General features: G+C 40.6%; 1 protein-coding gene across 1 annotated transcript in view; it reads left to right on the top strand.

Annotated features, from left to right (window-relative positions):
* The window catches only part of LOC120049577 (ankyrin-2-like), a 192,541-nt gene that overhangs the window by 120,327 nt on the left and 50,891 nt on the right, over nt 1-21,323 (top strand). Inside the window, exons 15-23 of the mRNA XM_038995864.1 lie at nt 3,350-3,547; nt 5,336-5,434; nt 6,074-6,172; nt 6,485-6,682; nt 14,702-14,800; nt 15,052-15,150; nt 15,348-15,446; nt 15,614-15,712; nt 15,947-16,019. Of these exons, the coding sequence (XP_038851792.1) occupies nt 3,350-3,547; nt 5,336-5,434; nt 6,074-6,172; nt 6,485-6,682; nt 14,702-14,800; nt 15,052-15,150; nt 15,348-15,446; nt 15,614-15,712; nt 15,947-16,019 (1,063 nt within the window). The remainder of the gene's footprint in view (nt 1-3,349; nt 3,548-5,335; nt 5,435-6,073; nt 6,173-6,484; nt 6,683-14,701; nt 14,801-15,051; nt 15,151-15,347; nt 15,447-15,613; nt 15,713-15,946; nt 16,020-21,323) is intronic.

Below are 21,323 nucleotides of genomic sequence, written 5' to 3'. Positions count from 1 at the left end.
TGATCTCTCCATACTCTACGCTATACTCTAATCTATTCTCTATACTCAACTCTATACTCCACTCTATACTCTGCTCTATACTGTACTCTATACTATCATCTATACTCTATGCTCTACTCTATGCACTGCTCTATACTCTACTCTATACTCTACTCCATACTACCGTCTATACTCTGCATTATGCTCCACTCTATACTCCACACCATACTCCACTATATACTCCACTCTATACTCTGTTCTATACTCTACTCTATACTATACTCCACACTATACTTCACTCTATACCCCAATCTATAATATATACGCTACTCCAATCTACACCCTATACTCCGCACTATGCTCCGCTCTATACTCTACTCTGCACTCTAATCTATACTCTATACCTCACCCAATACTATACTCTATACTCCACACTATACCCCACGCCATACCATACTCTATACCCTATACGCTACTCCATACTATACTCTATACTCCACACTATACTCCACTATATACTCTACTCTATACCCTATACTCTGCTCTATACTCTGCTCTATACTCCGCTCTATACTCTACTCTATACTCTACTCTATACAATACTCTATAATATACCCTGTGCTCCACTCTATACTCTAATCTGCACTCTATACTCTACTCCATACTACCGTCTATACTTTGCATTATGCTCCACTCTATACTCCACACCATACTCCACTCTATACTCTGTTCTATACTCTACTCTATACTATACACTGTACTCTACTCTATACTCTACACTATACTCTACTCTACACTCTACTCTATACTATAATCTATACGATATACTCTACTCTCTACTCTGCTCTATACTCTCCTCTATACTCTACTCTATACTCTACTCTCCACTCTGCTCTATGTTCTGCCCTATACTCTACTATATACGCTATACTCTACACGCTACACTATACTCTACTCTATACTTTAATCTACACGATATACTCTGCTCTATACTCTCCTCTATACTATACTCTATACTCTCCTCCATACTATACTCTATACTCGACGTTATACTCCACTCCATACTCCGCTCTATACTCTACTCTATACTCTACACTGTACCCCACTCTATACTATACTCTGTACTCTATTCTATACTCTGCTCTATACTATACGCTATACTCCACCCTATACTCCACTCTATGCTCAAATCTATACTATATACTCTACTCTATACTCTACACTATACTCCACTCTATACTCTATACTCTACTCTATACTCCACTCTATACTCTACTCTATACTATACTCTATACTCTACTCTATAATCTGCTCTACACTCTACTCTATACTATACTCTATACTCTACACCATACTTCACTCTGTGCTCTGCACTATACTCCACACTGTACTCTACTCTATACTATCTACTCTATACTCCACTCTATACTCTACTCTATACTATCTACTCTATACTCCACTCTATACTCTACTCTATACTATCTACTCTATACTCCACTCTATACTCTACTCTATACTATCTACTCTATACTCCACTCTATACCCTAAACTATGCTCTGTATTCAACTCTATACTCTGCTCTATACTCTACTCTATACTCTACTCTATTCTCTACTCTATTCTCTACTCTATACTCTACTCTATACTATCTACTCTATACTATCTACTCTATACTCCACTCTATACCCTAAACTATGCTCTGTATTCAACTCTATACTCTGCTCTATACTCTACTCTATTCTCTACTCTATTCTCTACTCTATACTCTACTCTATACTATCTACTCTATACTATCTACTCTATACTCCACTCTATACCCTAAACTATGCTCTGTATTCAACTCTATACTCTGCTCTATACTCTACTATATATGCTAATCTATACTCTATACTCTACTCTATACTCTACTCTATACTCTACTCTATACGCTACTCTATACTCTATACTCTACCCTATACTCTACTCTACACTCTACTCTATACTCTACTCTATACTCGACTCTATACTCTACTCTATACTCTACTCTATACTCTACTCTATACTCTACTCTATACTCTACTCTATACTATATACTCTACTATATATGCTAATCTATACTCTATACTCTACTCTATACTCTACTCTATACTCGACTCTATACTCTACTCTATACTCTACTCTATACTATATACTCTACTATATATGCTAATCTATACTCTATACTCTACTCTATACTCTACTCTATACTCTACTCTATACTCTGCTCTATACTCTATACTCTACTCTATACTCGACTCTATACTCTACTCTATACGGTAATCTATACTCTATACTCTACTCTATACTCTACTCTATACTCTGCTCTATACTCTATACTCTACTCTATACTCGACTTTATACTCTACTCTATACGCTAATCTATACTCTACTCTATACTCTGCTCTATACTCCATACTCTACTCTATACTCGACTCTATACTCTACTCTATACTCTACTCTATACTCTACTCTATACGGTAATCTATACTCTATATTCTACTCTATACTCTACTCTATACTCTGCTCTATACTCTATACTCTACTCTATACTCTGCTCTATACTCTATACTCTACTCTACTTTATACTCTACTCTATACGCTAATCTATACTCTATACTCTGCTCTAAACTCTACTCTATACTCTACTCTATACTCGACTCTATACTCTACTCTATACTCTACTCTATACTCTACTCTATACGCTAATCTATACACTATACTCCACTATATACTCTATACTCTACTCTATACTCGACTCTATACTCGACTCTATACTCGACTCTATACTCTACTCTATACTCTACTCTATACTCTACTCTATACGCCAATCTATACTCTATACTCTGCTCTATACTCTACTCTATACTCTACTCTATACTCTACTCTATACTCTACTCTATACTCTACTCTATACTCTATTCTATACTCTATTCTATACGCTATTCTATACTCTATACTCTATTCTATACTCTACTCTATACTCTACTCTATACTCTGATCTATACTCCACTCTATACTCTACTCTATGCTCTGCTCTATGCTCTGCTCTATACTCTACTCTCTACTCTATGCTCTGCTCTATACTCTACTCTATACTCTGCTCTCTACTCTATACTCTCCTCTATGCCCTACTTTTTACTCTACTCTATACTTTAATCTACTCCTCTCCTCTCCTCTCCTCTACTCTACAGTAACTTCAGGAAAGTGGGGCTGTAAAATAAAGCATTACTACCCTCATTAAACTTCAAATACTGTAAAAATCATGTCACCCATAGCCTCAATCTCTCTGTGGACGTCTATAATAAAGTACATGTTCTACCCCCTATAACCTCCATGTCTCTGCCCCCACAAGGAGGACCAGACACCCCTCCACATCGCGTCTCGTCTGGGGAAGACTGAGATAGTCCAGTTGCTACTGCAGCATATGGCCCACCCTGACGCCTCCACTACTAACGGATACACACCTCTCCACATCTCAGCGAGGGAGGGACAGCTGGACGTGGCTTCAGTACTGCTGGAGGCAGGCGCCTCACACTCGCTGGCTACTAAGGTGGGTAGAGATAATACACGCACTCACACACACTCACACACACTCACAAATACCTACACATAAACTCACACACACCTACACACACACCTACATTTCTTTGCCTAAGCTCAAGCACACACACACCTGTGCATCTTGTTGTGGTTTTTATGGGGATTTTTTTATGGATGGAATCCATCCCCTTCTTTCTGTGTGGATTATATCATAAATATATCTTGATTGGCTGTATGGCCTCTTTCACAGGCGCAGACTATGGGCCACTGTCAGTGTGACCTGGTTTAATCAATTCATGATTTATGATGCTTTGGAGAACCCCTGGCTTCTTCTCCTGAATTTAGCAAGTAGATGTCGACTTCTGTCACTGAAGGATATTCAACATCCATTGACACAACGATATATCAGTGCTAATTTATTCATATGCTCTGGGCTCTGAGGTTTATGATGCAGTAAAATGCACCCATCTCTCTCCCTGCTCTCCCTTCTTCTCTCTCTCTCTCTCCCCCTCTTCTTCTCTCTCTCTATCTCTCTCTCTCTCCTCCCTTCCCCCTCTTCTCCTTGTCTAATGGGGATAACAGGTGTGGCATTGTTAGCATCAACAACAGGACAGGGACAGCGGTTTGCCCGTTGAACAACATCTTCCTAGACGTGCTCCTCTCTACCTCTGTCCCTAATCACCTGTGTTTGATCTGTTAGATAGATGATGTTTTACACCCTATGGATTCTAATCTTTATCTTCTGTTTTTCACACCACCACCATTAGTGCCTCTCATTCTCTTCTTATCTACACGTTGTTTCTGCTCGGATGTGTATTACATCAGAAATGAACCAGCGTTACACAGACAAAAGGATTCCCTCCCTTCATGGGCTGGGTCGTAAACACGGGAGACATGTGACATGGGAGTCCTATCACAACAGCCTAATGTGACAACGGCTAAAGAGCACCACCTGGTGGCTGCGTTGGCAATATGTCACTGATGAGGTTTTACTCTGTAAATTAGATTTGGGGGTATTACCTATGATTACATTAGCAATGTGGGTGCACAGAGATTTGTTGTTATTGTGCATCTTGTTAAATTGCATTATGTTTGGTTCACATACATCATTAGTTGGCTGTGAATTTCTGATCCCTTTGGAAATGACGCTGTTATGAAGTAATTACTTTTGAATATACACTGAGTGTACAAAACATTAAGAACACCTGCTCTTTCCATGACATAGACTGACCAGGTAAAATCAGGTGAAAGCTATGATCCCTTGTTGATGTCACTTGTTAAATCCACTTCAATCAATGTAGATGAAGGGGAGGAGACAGTTTAAAGAAGGATTTTTAAGCCTTGAGGCAATTGAGACATGGATTGTGTATGTGTGCCATTCAAAGAGTGAATGGGAAGACAAAATATTTAAGTGCCTTTGAATGGGGTATGGTAGTAGGTACCAGGCGCACCAGTTTGTGTCAAGAACTGCAGCGCTGCAAGGTTTTTCACTTTCAACAGTTTCCCGTGTGTATCAAGAATGGTCCACCACCCAAAGGACATCCAGCCAACTTGACACAACTGTGGGAAGCATTGGAGTCAAAATGGGCCAGCATCCCTGTGGAACGCTTTCGACACCTTGTAGAGTCCATGCTCTGACGAATTGAGGCAAAAGGAGGTGCAACTCAATATAAGGAAGCTGTTCCTAATGTTTTGTACACGCAGTGTATTTCATGAGCCTTATGCACATTGATGAAGATATAGATCGTGTTTGTTTCAGTCATTATAAAATGGTCGTCTGTATGTTGTCTCCATACAGAAAGGATTCACTCCCCTTCATGTGGCATCCAAGTACGGAAGCCTGGATGTGGTCAAACTTCTCCTGAAAAAAACAGCTCCCCCTGATTCTGCTGGGAAGGTAAGCATCATTACCATAAAACTCAAACTCTTAATCATTGTATAGTTTTGTGTTACAGGGAGAAATAACTACACAGTAGAAAAGTCTATTTCTCACAAGGTGTGTTATATTTTCACAATATCAGACAATGCTCTGACCTATTTTAAATGATGAGGAATAGTCTGATGAGGAATTATCTGATGAGGAATAGTTTGATGAGGAATAGTCTGATGAGGAATATTCTGATGAGGAATAATCTGATGAGGAATAGTCTGATGAGGAATTATCTGGCTATATATTTTAAAAGTCTGTTGTTATTTCTGGTTGAGGCTATGTTGTCAGCGAGACTACCGGTAAGCAGAGTTTGATTAAATCAACTTTTAGTTTGATTAACTGCTGTTTATTCCTCTACTTTTAGGAAAGACAGATAACAGATATACTTTTTCTTCTTATTCTTTTTGAATAAGGACCCGCCCAGCGATCCTCCTGCTGCTTGCTCTTTAATATAAGCCTCGTTTTCCGTAACAAGCTGTAATAGAGCCCCTATAACTCAGCTTATTTATCATGTGTTGTGTATGTTGACCAGTGTTCTTAATGGCTGCTTGCTCCGCTAACCAGCCTGGTTTAATCCAATCTGCACTCACCTCGTCATCCTTGCAGAACGGCCTCACACCTCTCCATGTCGCAGCACATTATGATCACCAGAAGGTGGCGCTCCTGCTTTTGGACAAAGGGGCCTCCCCCCACACCACGGCCAAGGTGAGACCTCCATGAGGCCACTCTGGCACTCTCCCCAACAGGTGGGAGGAGAGACGTCGGTCAGCCTAGGGGTGGACAGTCAATGTGGTAGTGAAGCTGTGTGTGTGTGTGTGTGTGTGTGTGTGTGTGTGTGTGTGTGTGTGTGTGTGTGTGTGTGTGTGTGTGTGTGTGTGTGTGTGTGTGTGTGTGTGTGTGTGTGTGTGTGTGTGTGAGTGAGTGAGTGAGTGAGTGAGTGAGTGAGTGAGTGAGTGAGTACATCTCTAAAGGTATCTGTATGGCTGAATTTTTCTCTCTCACACACTCTCCCTCCAGAATGGCTACACCCCACTCCACATTGCGGCGAAGAAGAACCAGATGGACATAGCGGTGGTACTGCTGCAGTACGGAGCGGAGACCAACGTCCTAACCAAACAGGGGGTCACCCCTCTACACCTGGCCTCACAGGAGGGGCACGCTGACATGGCCGCCCTGCTCATCGAGAAGGGGACTGAAGTCAACGTCCCCACCAAGGTAGGGCTACATCTTCCCATCCCTCTTGGTTTTAAACTGCTTATGTAACGCGGCCGTGGGTTTGAACCCACTCTTCAACGACTCACACATTAAAACCAAACTGAAAAGTAAAAAATGTACATAGGCCTTTGTACTCTGGTCACAGATACTGACTGACACTCTTCTCTGAGACGTGATGTCTCGCTGTTTCTGAGGGGTTCAAATGAACAGGGCCTCTGATGTCAGTCTTTCTACTCGTGTTCTCTCCTTTCAGATCTCACTTTTTAGGGTCTTTAGTGAATATAGTAACGCTGTCAGTAAGGGCGAATCCTAACAGGTGGGGTTAGCTTTCACGCTAAAAAGACTCGTCGATATCTTTGTGATATTTTCTCCAAAAATGAGAGTTACACACACATCTCAAGTTAGCATCCAGCCCTGTAACAACGGTAATGTAATAACACCAGTAATGTAATAACACCAGTAATGTAATAACAATGGTAATGTAATAACAACGGTACATGTAATAACACCAGTAATGTAATAACAACGGTACATGTAATAACACCAGTAATGTAATAACACCAGTAAATGTAATAACAACGGTACATGTAATAACAACGGTAATGTAATAACAACGGTACATGTAATAACAACGGTAATGTAATAACAACGGTAAATGTAATAACACCAGTAATGTAATAACACCAGTAATGTAATAACAACGGTAAATGTAATAACAACGGTAATGTAATAACACCAGTAATGTAATAACAACGGTAAATGTAATAACACCAGTAATGTAATAACAACGGCAATGTAATAACACCAGTAAATGTAATAACACCAGTAATGTAATAACACCAGTAATGTAATACCAACGGCAATGTAAAAACACCAGTAAATGTAATAACACCAGTAATGTAATAACAACGGTAAATGTAATAACACCAGTAATGTAATAACAACGGTAATGTAATAACAACGGTACATGTAATAACAACGGTAATGTAATAACAACGGTAAATGTAATAACACCAGTAATGTAATAACACCAGTAATGTAATAACAACGGTAAATGTAATAACAACGGTAATGTAATAACACCAGTAATGTAATACCAACGGCAATGTAATAACACCTGTAAATGTAATAACACCTGTAAATGTAATAACACCTGTAAATGTAATAACACCTGTAAATGTAATAACACCTGTAAATGTAATAACACCTGTAAATGTAATAACACCTGTAAATGTAATAACTATTGTATTTGTAATAACATTTCTATTTTTAAACCTGGCAAATGTAATAACTTGCTGGTAAATGTAAAAATGTTTTTAAGGTAAACATAATAACTTTTCCCGCTAATTGTAATAAGTTATTTCATTAACTAGTGAGTAACAACTTTTTTTAATGAATAATGTAATAACTTCAACCAATCATGTTATAACATAACAAAATCAATGTTATTATGTGCTACTTCCCTCAATTGGAGGCACATACCAGCACCCACAGCCAATTACAACACAAACAAACTCATGCACATCCTACAGGAATACTCACTCACACTCACAAGCACACATTGAAATGTACACACATGCACAGTCGTGTACACACACACACACACACACACACACACACACACACACACACACACACACTTGATTATTATTAATCAAGGTTATTATTACATGTTGATGAATAACATAATAGCTTCAACCGCTAGTGTAATAGCCAAAATAGGAGACCTAGGTTAGAAACCAGTCTGTCCAATTGGTGCCGTGACCTGGATAGGTGTCTGTGAGGAGGTGAATTGGGTGGTGGAGTGTAACAAAAATAGTTCTGTAAACCATGCTTGAAGCTATATTTGAGGCTAAACATTGTTTGGAGTATGGCGTAAAATAATCTTATATTATGATGGGGTAAGAGCAAGCTAAGACCAAGGTAAGACCAAGCTGTGACCAAGGTAAGACCAAGCTATGACCAAGGTAAAACCAATATAAAATATATTTTGATTTGTTTAACACTTTTTTGGTTACTACATGATTCCATATTTGTTATTTCATAGTTTTGATATCTTCACTATTATTCTACAATGTAGAAAATAGTAAAAATAAAGAAAACCCCAGGAATGAGTAGGTGTGTCCAAACTTTTGAGTGGTACTGTATATCAACAAATAATTTAGGAATCCATACATTATAAACAGCAGAAAACAGAGTACATGTATTCATTGAGATGAAATAGTCATTTTACTAGTCCTTATGATGTTGCATGATGGTCCCTTTTTGTAGTTCCCAGTTTGTGTGTGTGTGTGTGTGTGTGTGTGTGTGTGTGTGTGTGTGTGTGTGTGTGTGTGTGTGTGTGTGTGTGTGTGTGTGTGTGTGTGTGTGTGTGTGTGTGCATCTATCAGCGACACATACATGTCAGTACATACACACAAAAAGTAGGTCACGGCATTGAGCCTTGAGGTGTTGCTTTATTTGTTTTTTGAAACCAGGTTTGCTGTTCACTTGCTGTATTTGAGATGAAAGGGAATTCCATGCAATCATGGCTATGTGTAATACTGTACATTTCCTTGAATTTGTTCTGGACCTGGGGACTGTGAAAAGACCCCTGGTGGCATGTCTGGTGGGGTAAGTGTCTGTGTCAGTGCTGTACAGAAGTGGACTATGCAAACAATTTGGAAATTCCAAAGCATTGTTTCTTATTAAAACAAGAAGCGATGCAGTCAGTCTTTCCTCAACTCTTAACCAAAAGAGACTGACATGCATAGTATTGATATTAGCCCTCTGATTACAATGAAGAACAAGATGTGCCGCTCTGTTCTGTGCCAGCTGCAGCTTAACTAGGTCTTTCTTTGCGGCACTTGACCATATGACTGGACAATAATCAAGGTAAGATAAAACTAGAGCCTGCAGGACTTGCTTTGTGGAGTGTGGTGTCAAAAAAGCAGAGCATCTCTTTATCACAGACAGTCCTCGCCCCATCTTTACAACCATTGAATCAATATATTTTGACCATGACAGTTTACAATCTAAGGTAACACCAAGTAATTTAATCTCCTCCACTTGTTCAACAGCTGCTATATTCATTACCAGATTCAGCTGAGGTTTAGAACTTAGGGAATGATTTGTACCAAATACAATGCTTTTAGTTTAAGAAATGTTTAGGACCAGTTTATTACTGGCACGTATTCATAAACTGACTGCAACTCTTTGTTTAGGGTTGCAGTGACTTCACTAGCTTTGGTTGCTGATGCATATAGGGCTGAATCATCAGCATACATGGACACTCAGGCTTTGTTTAATGCCAGTGGCAGGTCATTGGTAAAAATAGAAAAGAGTAGAGGGCCAATAGAGCTGCCCTGAAGTACACCCCACTTTACATGTTTAACATTAGAGAAGGTTCCATTAATGAAAACTCTCTGTTTTTTATTAGATAGATAGCTCTCAATCCATGATATGGCAGAGGTTAAAAAGCCATATCACATGCGTTTTTTCAACAACAAGTTATCATCAATAATATCAAAGGCTACACTAAAATCTAACAGTACAGCTCCCACAATCTTCTTATTATCAAGTTCTTTCAACCAGCCATCAGTCATTTGTGCCAGTGCAGTACATGTTGAGTGCCCTTCTCTATAAGCATGCTGAAAGTCTGTTGTTCATTTCTTCACAAAGAAATTGCATTATATTTGGTCAAACAAAATCTTTAAATTCCTCATTAATCAATGGCGCCTTAACAGTTCTAACTGTCAGTTTCTTAACAGGTGCATGTTTTATAATACCTTCAAGAAGCAATTTCATAAATTCATCAAGTGCAGAGTCTCCCGAGTGGTGCAGAGGTCTAAGACACTGCATCTCAGTGCACGAGGCGTCACTGCAGTACCTGGTTTGAATCCACTCTGCATCACATCCGGCCGTGGGAGTCCCATTGGGAGTTCCATTGGGCGGCCCACAATTTGCCCAGCGTCGTCCGGGTTTGGCCCTGGTAGGCCGTCATTGTAAATAAGAATTTGTTCTTAACTGACTTGCCTAGTTAAATAAAGGTTCAATTTAAAACATTTTTTAAAAGAGGCAGGGTGCTCCTTATTAATCACATCAGACCAACAAATATCTTTTACATCATCCACATAAGAGTCACAGCAAAATCGTCTGCATGATATCTTACACACCAGCTTTTGGAACCTTGGCTTTCCAGCATCCAAGGTGTATTTATACAGCCCTCACTTTGTCCTCGGACTCCATCCAGGTCTCATGTGGGGATTCTGCAATTCCATCCACAACAATGTTGATCTGATTTCTCTGTCATTGTTATCATTTAGTCACATACAGAACTGATGTCCTCTCTCAATGACTGTTGTCCTGTTTAAACCCATCAAGCTGACCCTGGGTGAACTGCAAACTGTTCTTCCGGTCCTGGACCTCTCTGGTCAGATCGCCCATTATTTTATTACTCCACCAATATTTGGACACAACACTATATTCATGTTGTTGTAACAACTGCTTATAGAACTATTTTTGTTTGTTTAAAAGATCCTTCACCTGTGATAGAGAGACACCACTATCCTCAACGGTACTCCCACCAGCTTTGGTCTTTGTCATGGTAGGAATGTAGACTGTTACTGCTCGCAGTTCCAGACAGGCAGGTCACAGGGCAGGTCACAGGGCAGGTCACAGGGCAGGTCACAGGGCAGGTCACAGGGCAGGTCACAGGGCAGATGGAAACACCAACAAACAGCAGGGATTCAAACAGTCACACTCCCGAGACAATCCGTGGTCCTAGCTGCAAGAGCTTTGGCTCATCCCACTCTAGCGACTCCTTGTGGTGGGCCAGGCGCCTGTAGGATACCTTGGTTGTCAGGTGAAAGGTGTTTCCTCCGACACATTGATGCGGCTGGCTTCCGGGTAAAGTGGGCGGGTGTTAAGAAGCGCGGTTAGGGGGGTCATGACTCGACTTTCGCCTCCCGAGCCTGTTGGGAAGTTGCAGCGATGAGACCAGATCGAAATTGGGGAGAAAAACGGGGTAAAATACAAAAAATACAACAACAAAAAGATAGGCTAGCGTATGAGCCAACAATCATAAGCTACTTCTCTGGAGAAAAATAGACCTGCAATTGTTCCTTGTAATAGAGTGAACGTCCTAAACCTTAATGTGATGGTGTACAGTATGTTGACAATTATTCAAAAATAAGTCAGTTAATGCATAGTTATTTTGCAAAAGAAAACCACAACAAAGATACGCGTTTTAATGCATGCCACCAGAGAAATGATAAAGGACCTACATTCATACAGTTTCTTGACTGTGTCCTTGACTGCTTGCTAGTAATCACTGAAATCAAAGCTAGACATTCAGGGAGCATTGCAAATTCCAAAAACGATGGATAAAACGATGGATCGAGGCACATTTGGACCTCGTTGAAGACCGAATATGTGTGTGTGTGTGTGTTACAATTACCGGAAAAAGTTATTCAGTTTACCCTTCCACCCTTTGGAATTACCTGGATTTCTGCATAAATTGGTCATAAAATTTGATCTGACCTTCATCTAAGTCAAATCAATTAGACAAACACAGTCTGCAATAAACAGCAATAAACTCAACCAAACGTTTTCTGTAATTGCAGATCAGACCTGCACAACGGTCAGGAGGAATTTTGGACCATTCATCTTTACAAAACTGTTTCAGTTCAGCAATATTCTTAGGATGTCTGTGAACCGCTCTCGAGGTCATGCCACAGCATTTTAAATCGGGTTGAGGTCAGGACTCTGACTGAGCCACTCCAGAAGGCGTATTTTCTGGGTCGTGTTTTGGGTCGTTGTCCTGTTGCATCACCCAACTTCTGTTGCGCTTCAGTTGGCGGACAGATAGTCTTACATTCTTCTCAAAAATGTCTTGATAACCTTGGGAATTCATTTTTCCGTTGATGATAGCAAGTTGTCCAGGGCCTGAGGCAGCAAAGCAGCCCTAAACCATGATGCTCCCTACACCATACTTTACAGCTGTGCCTTTTTTTCTCCACACATGGTGTTGTGTGTTCCTTCCAAACAACTCAACTGTAGTTTCATCTGTCCACAGAATATTTTGCTGGTAGCGCTGTGGAACATCCAGGTGCTCTTTTATAAACTTCAGATGTGCAGCAATGTTTTTTTTTGGACAGCAGTGGTTTCTTTCGTGGTGTCCTCCCATGAGCACCATTCTTGTTTAGTGTTTTACGTATCGTAGACTCATCAACAGAGATGTTAGCATGTTCCAGAGATTTCTGTAAGTCTTTAGCTGACACTCTAGGATTCTTATTAACCTCATTGAACATTCTGCGCTGTGCTCTGCCAGTCATCTTTGCAGGACGGCCACTCCTAGGGAGAGTAGCAACAGTGCTGAACTTTCTCCATTTATAGACAATTTGTCTTACTGTGGACTGATGAACATCAAGGCTTTTAGAGATACTTTTGTAACCCTTTCCAGCTTTATGCAAGTCAACAATTCTTAATATTCGGTCTTCTGAGATCTCTTTTGTTCGAGGCATGGTTCACATCAGGCAATGCTTCTTGTGAATAGCAAACTCAAATTTTGTGAGTGTTTTTTATAGGGTAGGGCAGCTCTAACCAACATCTCCAATCTCGTCTCATTGATTGAACTCCAGGTTAGCTGACTCGTGACTCCAATTAGCTTTTGGAGAAGTCATTAGCCTAGGGGTTCACATACTTTTTCCAACCTACAGTGTGAATGTTTAAATGATGTATTCAATATAGTCAAGAAAAATACAATAATTTGTGTGTTATTAGTTTAAGCACACTGTTTGTATATTGTTGTGACTTAGATGAAGATCAGATCACATTTTATGCAGAAATCCAGGTAATTCCAAAGGGTTCACATACCTTTTCTTGCTGCTGTACATAAAAAATCTGAAAGTTATTACAAATAGAAAAGATTATTACATTTACCAGTGTTATTACATTTACCAGTGTTATTACATTTACCAGTGTTATTACATTTAGCGTTATTACAAGTCCTCAGTTGTGATTACAATGCTTCTGCATAGCTTACGAGAATGTAGCAGGAATTAAGTTAAAAGAGGGATGGAGAGCTGTTTCATGGCTATTTTAGGAACAGTAAGTTTGCTGGTGCCCAGTGCTGTAGATGGATGAGTCACAGCAAGGGATGTGGGAGGTTAGTACACTGCCATGACGACCATGGATGTCTGCCCACGCGTATTGCATCGATCCTACTTAATTGTCCCTGTCTGTAGGCGAAAGCGAGACACACACCTGCTCGCATTTACGCACCTACACACGCTTATAGGCATGCACATACTAAACATACATACGCATATGAATACAGGACATGCACATACTAAACATACATACGCATATGAATACAGGACATGCACATACTAAACATACATACGCATATGAATACAGGACACGCACACAAACACACATGCACGCACACACACAAGCGCACACTTTATAGTCCCGCCCAGACACACATTGTCTTAGAAATATAGATCAGGCATGCAGGGCCGTCAGTCACCCTCCTCTATCCCCATTTATCACAGGGATTTGTCTCAAGCAGAAACCCCCAATTTATTCCTCCTTTAACCGTTTTCCAATCCGCTCATTCTTCATCCAGCTCTATCACTGAACCCCAGACAGACCTGAGTGGATGTAGATATATCACTGCTTTACCAGCAGACTCAGTCTGCCTTGTCATATATACTGTACCGATGACAAATGCAAACTATCTCACTGATAACACCTGGTGGAGTGTATCTGCACTCTGCATGAGTGAAACGGGTCACAAAACCCAAATACCCAATCTCACATTTCCTCCCCTGTCAACGTGTAATTTCCTGTTTTGGTGGTAAAGGTCGCCTGTCACTCAAAACTCCCTCGATATTTAGGGGAACCATGTAACCTAATGTAACCACATACAGTATCTATGGACAATCTCCCGTCTATAGTTACACTATACAGTGTGCTAATTGATTGATGGATTTAGAGATGTGGTGAGTAACATATTGTAACATATTGTCCCTTCAGAGTGGCCTCACCTCCCTCCATCTTGCTGCCCAGGAGGACAAGGTGGTTGTCAGTGAGATACTGGCTACACATGGAGCCAACCTGGACCAGCAAACTAAGGTATGGACAGAACTTACATCCATTTAATTTGAACATAGAATAACCACTGTACTGGAATGATGATAAGGCACTATTATTTATCTTTGATAATGTTAGTAGATGTGTTTTGATAATGTTAGTAGATGTGTTTTGATAATGTTAGTAGATGTGTTTTGATAATGTTAGTAGATGTGTTTTGATAATGTTAGTAGATGTGTTTTGATAATGTTAGTAGATGTGTTTTGATACTGTGATTTATTATTCTCTTCCAGTTGGGCTACACTCCACTGATTGTAGCGTGTCACTATGGAAACGCCAAGATGGTCAACTTCCTCTTACAGAACGGAGCTAGCGTCAACGCCAAGACCAAGGTAATAAACCATACACAAAACTGCCACAGTGCATTTATAATTGGGTTTGTTGCATATCGGAAAGCATAAGAAAGGTATATAGTGTATGATAAAGCACTTAAGCACTTTTTCTCTGTGTTATGAATGTTCACGTTTGAATCTCTTAAATTTCCAGGCCTTGCCAGACAGTCATTAAAGTCAGTACTTTCTCTTCTCAGAATGGGTACACTCCCCTCCACCAAGCAGCACAGCAAGGAAACACACACATCATCAATCTACTGCTGCAGAATGGAGCTAAGCCCAACAACATCACTGTGGTGAGTGGACTAGCTGCTGAACACACACACACACACACACACACACACACACACACACACACACACACACACACACACACACACACACACACACACACACACACACACACACACACACACACACACAAGCACACACACACTTATATGTCTTTCTCCCATTCTAACAGAATGGTAACACAGCTCTGGCCATCGCCCGGCGACTGGGCTACATCTCTGTGGTGGACACACTCAAGGTGGTCACCGAGGAGATCATTACCTCGACAACCGTGAGTCATTCAACTATCTCAGTCCAACAGCCCTTCACATCTTGTCTGAAATCACAGTATTTACACATGGTGTTTATTTAGCCTGTGAGGGGCAAATCCTAACTTCCACTTGAGTTGAATTTTCACTTAATTTTGCGTTAATGACAATAGTAGACTAAGTGACAATTTGCCTTAAGTTAAATGTAGCATTCGTCCCTCAAATTGTAATGGGATTCGTCTGTTTATGTTGTCTAGACGGTAACAGAGAAACACAAGATGAACGTTCCTGAGACCATGACTGAAGTCCTGGATGTCTCTGATGAGGAGGGTGAGTTTGACACTTGATCCAGTCACTAGCCATCTGTATATGACCAGCACCATATATAAAGACAGGTATTCTAAACTTCAGTCTATTTATGTGGCTGATTTAGTGGTTTGACCTACTAGCACCTCAGTAAGCCTGACTTCAAACCCTGTCCCAGTTTCCCTGTACACTCCTAGAAAAAAGGTGCTATCTAGAACCTAAAATGGTTCTTCAGCTATTCCCATAGGAGAACCCTTTGAAGAACCCTTTTTGATTCCAGGTAGAACCCTTTTGGTTCCAGGTAGAACCCTTTTGGGTTCCAGGAAGAACCCTTTCCACAGAGGCTTATACATGGAACCCAAAAGGGTTCTACCTGGAACCAAAAATGGTTCTCCTGTGGCGACAGCCAAAGACACCCTTTTTTATAAGAGGGTAGACATCTCATTTAGCCTGCCCCAAGTCCTTCCCGTTTCTCCATAGCCCAATCCTAGTGTGTGTTGGTTGTGGTCGGCTAGTTTCTCACTGTACTGTACACTGTACAGGCCTGCAGACTGTACCCACAGGGCTGAAACAGAATGAGGATGCTGTTCTGTCAGATGACTCCATGGATTTAGAAGGTACACCGTGTCAAGGTTGCCGTGGTGAATGCTATTGACGAGTGTGTGGCAGTTTGTTGTCGTCGTGGTAATTTGCATGGTGTGAGATTCCTCTGCAATGGTTGTGTATAACAAGCTGTCATGGATGCGGCTTAGAGTATATACTTGAACCTGTTACCAACCTCAACCACTGTTGGTAGGGGGTTTTGATTCGAACACAGTGCGGTGAAATCAAGATTGTGATATACACATTTAGGGCCACTAGTCTAAATGGGAAATACTGGATATCATTGCGAAAAGCATTAGTGTGGACAACAAACTACACGGATACTAATGATGTCTGTGTCCCATTGAATGTTAATGCGACAGTGATTTTGTTTTGAAACGCTCCTTGATAATCAGCTAGGGGAAGCAGTGGTTTGAAAAGCGTTTAAATATTCAGATCCACCATGCTCTGAGCCCTTAATAAATGCTACCCCGTAGAGTGTGTCATTAAACTTCTAGCAAAAAGACACTTGTTTTGCTCTAGGACGCCCACAGACCTCACACGACTCGTCTGAAGGTCCCTGGTACCAGTTGAAAAAAATAATGGAAGTATATATGGAGACTGTTTAATGCCAAAAAGATGGGGTTAAATACAAAAAGCTTGTCCGTAAACAAACCTGGAAGATAGTTTCACCCTAAGCAATTTCAAATCCCCACTCTGAAATGCTGTGAACTCATATGAGATCTCACATGCCATGGCCCGGAGAGCCTGAATTACAGTATGTAGGCTGGGGAGAAGTGTGAAATGAAGCAAGACAATTTCCCAGGACATAGACATATCTGATATGTGCAGAAAGCTTAAATTCTTGTTAATCTAACTACACTGTCCAATTTACAGTAGCTATTACAGTGAAAGAATACCATGCTATTGTTTGAGGAGAGTACACATTTTCTGAACTTGAAAATGTATTAATAACCCAATTAGGCACATTTGGGCAGACTTGATACAACATTTTGAACAGAAATGCAATGGTTCATTGGATCAGTCTAGAACTTTGCACATACACTGCTGCCATCTATTGGCCAAAATCTAAATTGTGCCTAAGCTGGAATAATACAGTGTGGCCTTTCTCTTGCATTTCAAAGATGATGAAAAGAAAATGAAAAGAAAAACGTATGTTTTTTTCTTTGTATTATCTTTTACCAGATCTAATGTGTTTTATTCTCCTACATTCATTTCACATTTCCACAAACTTCAAGGCGTTTCCTTTCAAATGGTATCAAGAATATGCATATCCTTGCTTCAGGTCCTGAGCTACAGGCAGTTAGATTTGGGAAAGTCATTTTAGGCAAAAATTGAAAAAAAGGGTCCGATCCTTAATCCCCTAAGCATGTTGGCATAATAAAAAAATCCCCATGAAAATCTGTCAGTTTAAGCTAGAGATATCTTTTTTTTGCATTGGATGTGTCTGAATCCACCCCCTATGTCGGTGAAAGGTAACAGCACTAGAGCGGTGTTTGTCAGACCATGAGACATCCTGAAAATCGTTCTTGTCACAAAATCGGCTGTGGCGTCCGAACGGTTTGGTCTACAAACTATTAGCCCTCTATGGAAAGATGAAACTATCACGAACATGTACATGTTGGTTGTTTTGCTCTTGGACGCCCACAGGCCTCACAAGACTCGTCTGAAGGTCCCTGGTACCAGTTGAAAAAATGTATGGAAGTACAGCTGAAGTCGGAAGTTTACATACACTTAGGTTGGAGTCATTAAAACTCGTTTTTCAACCACTCCACAAATGTCTTGTTAACAAACTATAGTTTTGGCAAGTAGGTTAGGACAGCTACTTTGTGCATGATACAAGTAATTTTTCCAACAATTGTTCACAGACAGATTATTTCACTTATAATTCACTGTATCACAATTCCAGTGGGTCAGAAGTTTACATACACTAAGTTGACTGTGCCTTTAAACAGTTTGGAAAATTCCAGAAAATTATGTCTTGGCTTTAGAAGCTTCTGATAGGCTAATTGACATCATTTGAGGAAATTGGAGGTGTACCTGTGGATGTATTTCAAGGCCTACATTCAAACTCAGTGCCTCTTTGCTTGACATCATGGGAAAATCAAAAGAAATCAGCCAAGACCTCAGAAAAAAATAGTAGACCTCCACAAGTCTGGTTCATCCTTGGGAGCAATTTCCAAATGCCTGAAGGTACCACGTTCATCTGTACAAACAATAGTATGCAAGTATAAACACCATGGGACCATGCAGCCGTCATATCGCTCAGGAAGGAGAGGCGTTCTGTCTCCTAGAGATTAATGTATTTTGGTGCAAAAAGAGCAAATCAATCCCAGAACAACAGCAAAGGACCTTGTGAAGATGCTGGCAGAAACAGGTACAAAAGTATCTATATCCACAGTAAAACGAGTCCTATATCGACATAACCCGAAAGGCCGCTCAGCAAGGATGAAGTCACTGCTCCAAAACCGCCATTAAAAAAGCCAGACTACGGTTTGCAACTGCACATGGGGACAAAGATCGTACTTTTTGGAGAGATGTCCACTGGTCTGATGAAACAAAAATATAACTTTTTTGGCCATAATGACCATCGTTATGTATGGAGGAAAAAGGAGGAGGCTTGCAAGCCGAAGAACACCATCCCAACCATGAAGCACAGGGGTGGCAGCATCATGTTGTGGGTGTGCTTTGCTGCAGGAGGGACTGGTGTACTTCACAAAATAGATGGCATCAAGAGGCAGGAAAATTATGTGGATATATTGAAGCGACATCTCAAGGCATCAGTCAGGAAGTTAAAGCTTGGTCACAAATGGGTCTTCCAAATGGACAATGACCCCAAGCAAACTTCTAAAGTTGTGGCAAAATGGCTTATTAAGTTGGGCAGAACTGAAACAGCATGTGTGAGCAAGGAGGCCTACAAACCTGACTCAGTTACACCATCTCTGTCAGGGGGATAGGGCCAAAATTCATTCAATTTATTGTGGGAAGCTTGTGGAAGGCTACCCAAAACGTTTGACCCAAGTTAAACAATTTAAAGGTAGTGCTACCAAATACTAATTGAATGTATGTAAACTTCTGACTCACTGGGAATGTGATGAAATAAATAAAAGCTGAAGTAAATCATTCTCTCTACTATTATTCTGACATTTCACATTCTTGAAATAAAGTGGTGATCCTAACTGACCAAGACAGGGAATTTTTACTAGGATTAAATGTCAGGAATTGTGAAAAACTGAGTTTAAATGTTTTTGGCTAAGGTGTATGTAAACTTCCGACTTCAACTGTACACTACCGTTCAAAAGTTTGGGGTCGATTAGAAGTGTCCTTGTTTTTGAAAGGAAAGCATATTTTTGTCCATTAAAATAACATCAAATTGATCAGAAATACAGTGTAGACATTGTTAATGTTGTCAATGACTATTGTAGCCAGAAACGGCAGATTTTTAATGGAATATCTACATAGGCGTACAGAGGCCCATTATCAGCAACCATCACTCCTGTGTTCCAATGGCACATTGTGTTAGCTAATCTAAGTTTATCATTTTAAATGTCTAGTTGATCATTAGAAAACCATTTTGCAATTATGTTAGCACAGCTGAGAACTGTGGTTCTGATTAAAGAAGCAATAAAACTGGCCTTCTTTAGACCAGTTGAGTATCTGGAGCATCAGCATTTGTGGGTTCGATTACAGGCTCAAAAGGGCCAGAAACAAAAACTTTTCTTCTGAAACTCGTCAGTCTATTCTTGTTCTGAAAAATTAAGGCTATTCCTTGCGAGAAATTGCCAACAAACTGAAGATCTCATACAATGCTGTGTACTACTCCCTTCACAGAACAGCGCAATCTGCCTCTAACCAGAATAGAAAGAGTGGGAGGCCCCAGTGCACTACTGAGCAAGAGGGCAAGTACATTAGAGTGTCTAGTTTGAGAAACAGATGCCTCAGAAGTCCTCAACTGGCAGCTTCATTAAATAGTACCCGCAAAACACCAGTCTCAAAGTCAACAGTGAAGAGGCGACTCCGGGATGTTGGCCTTCTAGGCAGAGTTGCAAAGAAAAAGCCATATCTCAGACAGGCCAATTAAAAGAAAAGATTGAGATGGGCAAAAGAACATAGACACTGGACAGAGAACTATGCCTAGAAGGCCAGCATCCCGGAGTTGCCTCTTCACTGTTGACGTTGAGACTGGTGTTTTGCGGGTACTATTTAATGAAGCTGCCAGTTGAAGACTTGTGAGGCGTCTGTTTCTCAAACTAGATGTACTTGTCCTCTTGCTTAGTTGTGCACCGGGACCTCCCACTGCTCTTTCTATTCTGGTTAGAGACAGTTTGCGCTGTTCTGTGGAGGGAGTAGTACACTCTTCCAGGCTCTCTGTCATGGCTCTTACGCTTCGAACACACCGACAGCGTCGTTGCGCAAAATAGTAAACAGTATCATCTGGATATGTATATAACAAAAGTTCAACATTCACCTTCTGCTACCATTTCTGTCACGCCGTCTATGCATACAGTTTGACGCATACGTTCGATAAATCCAACATACGCACCACACCGAACGCACTGCAACTGCCTCTGCAACGCAGTGCTGCAAGGCAAACACAGCGTTTCATTGGAAATTAATGTAATTCTGGTGTACCAAAATGCCATGACGCTGTCGGTGTGTTCGAAGTGTTAGAGTTTGTGCGTTTATGGCCAAACAGTCACCTCATAACACCTCATTACAGATATG

This window comes from Salvelinus namaycush, chromosome 6 (genome assembly GCF_016432855.1).
Source record: "Salvelinus namaycush isolate Seneca chromosome 6, SaNama_1.0, whole genome shotgun sequence".
Taxonomy (NCBI): domain Eukaryota; kingdom Metazoa; phylum Chordata; class Actinopteri; order Salmoniformes; family Salmonidae; genus Salvelinus; species Salvelinus namaycush.
Note: the sequence above shows the minus strand (reverse complement) of the source record. Positions and strands in the feature narration are given on the sequence as shown.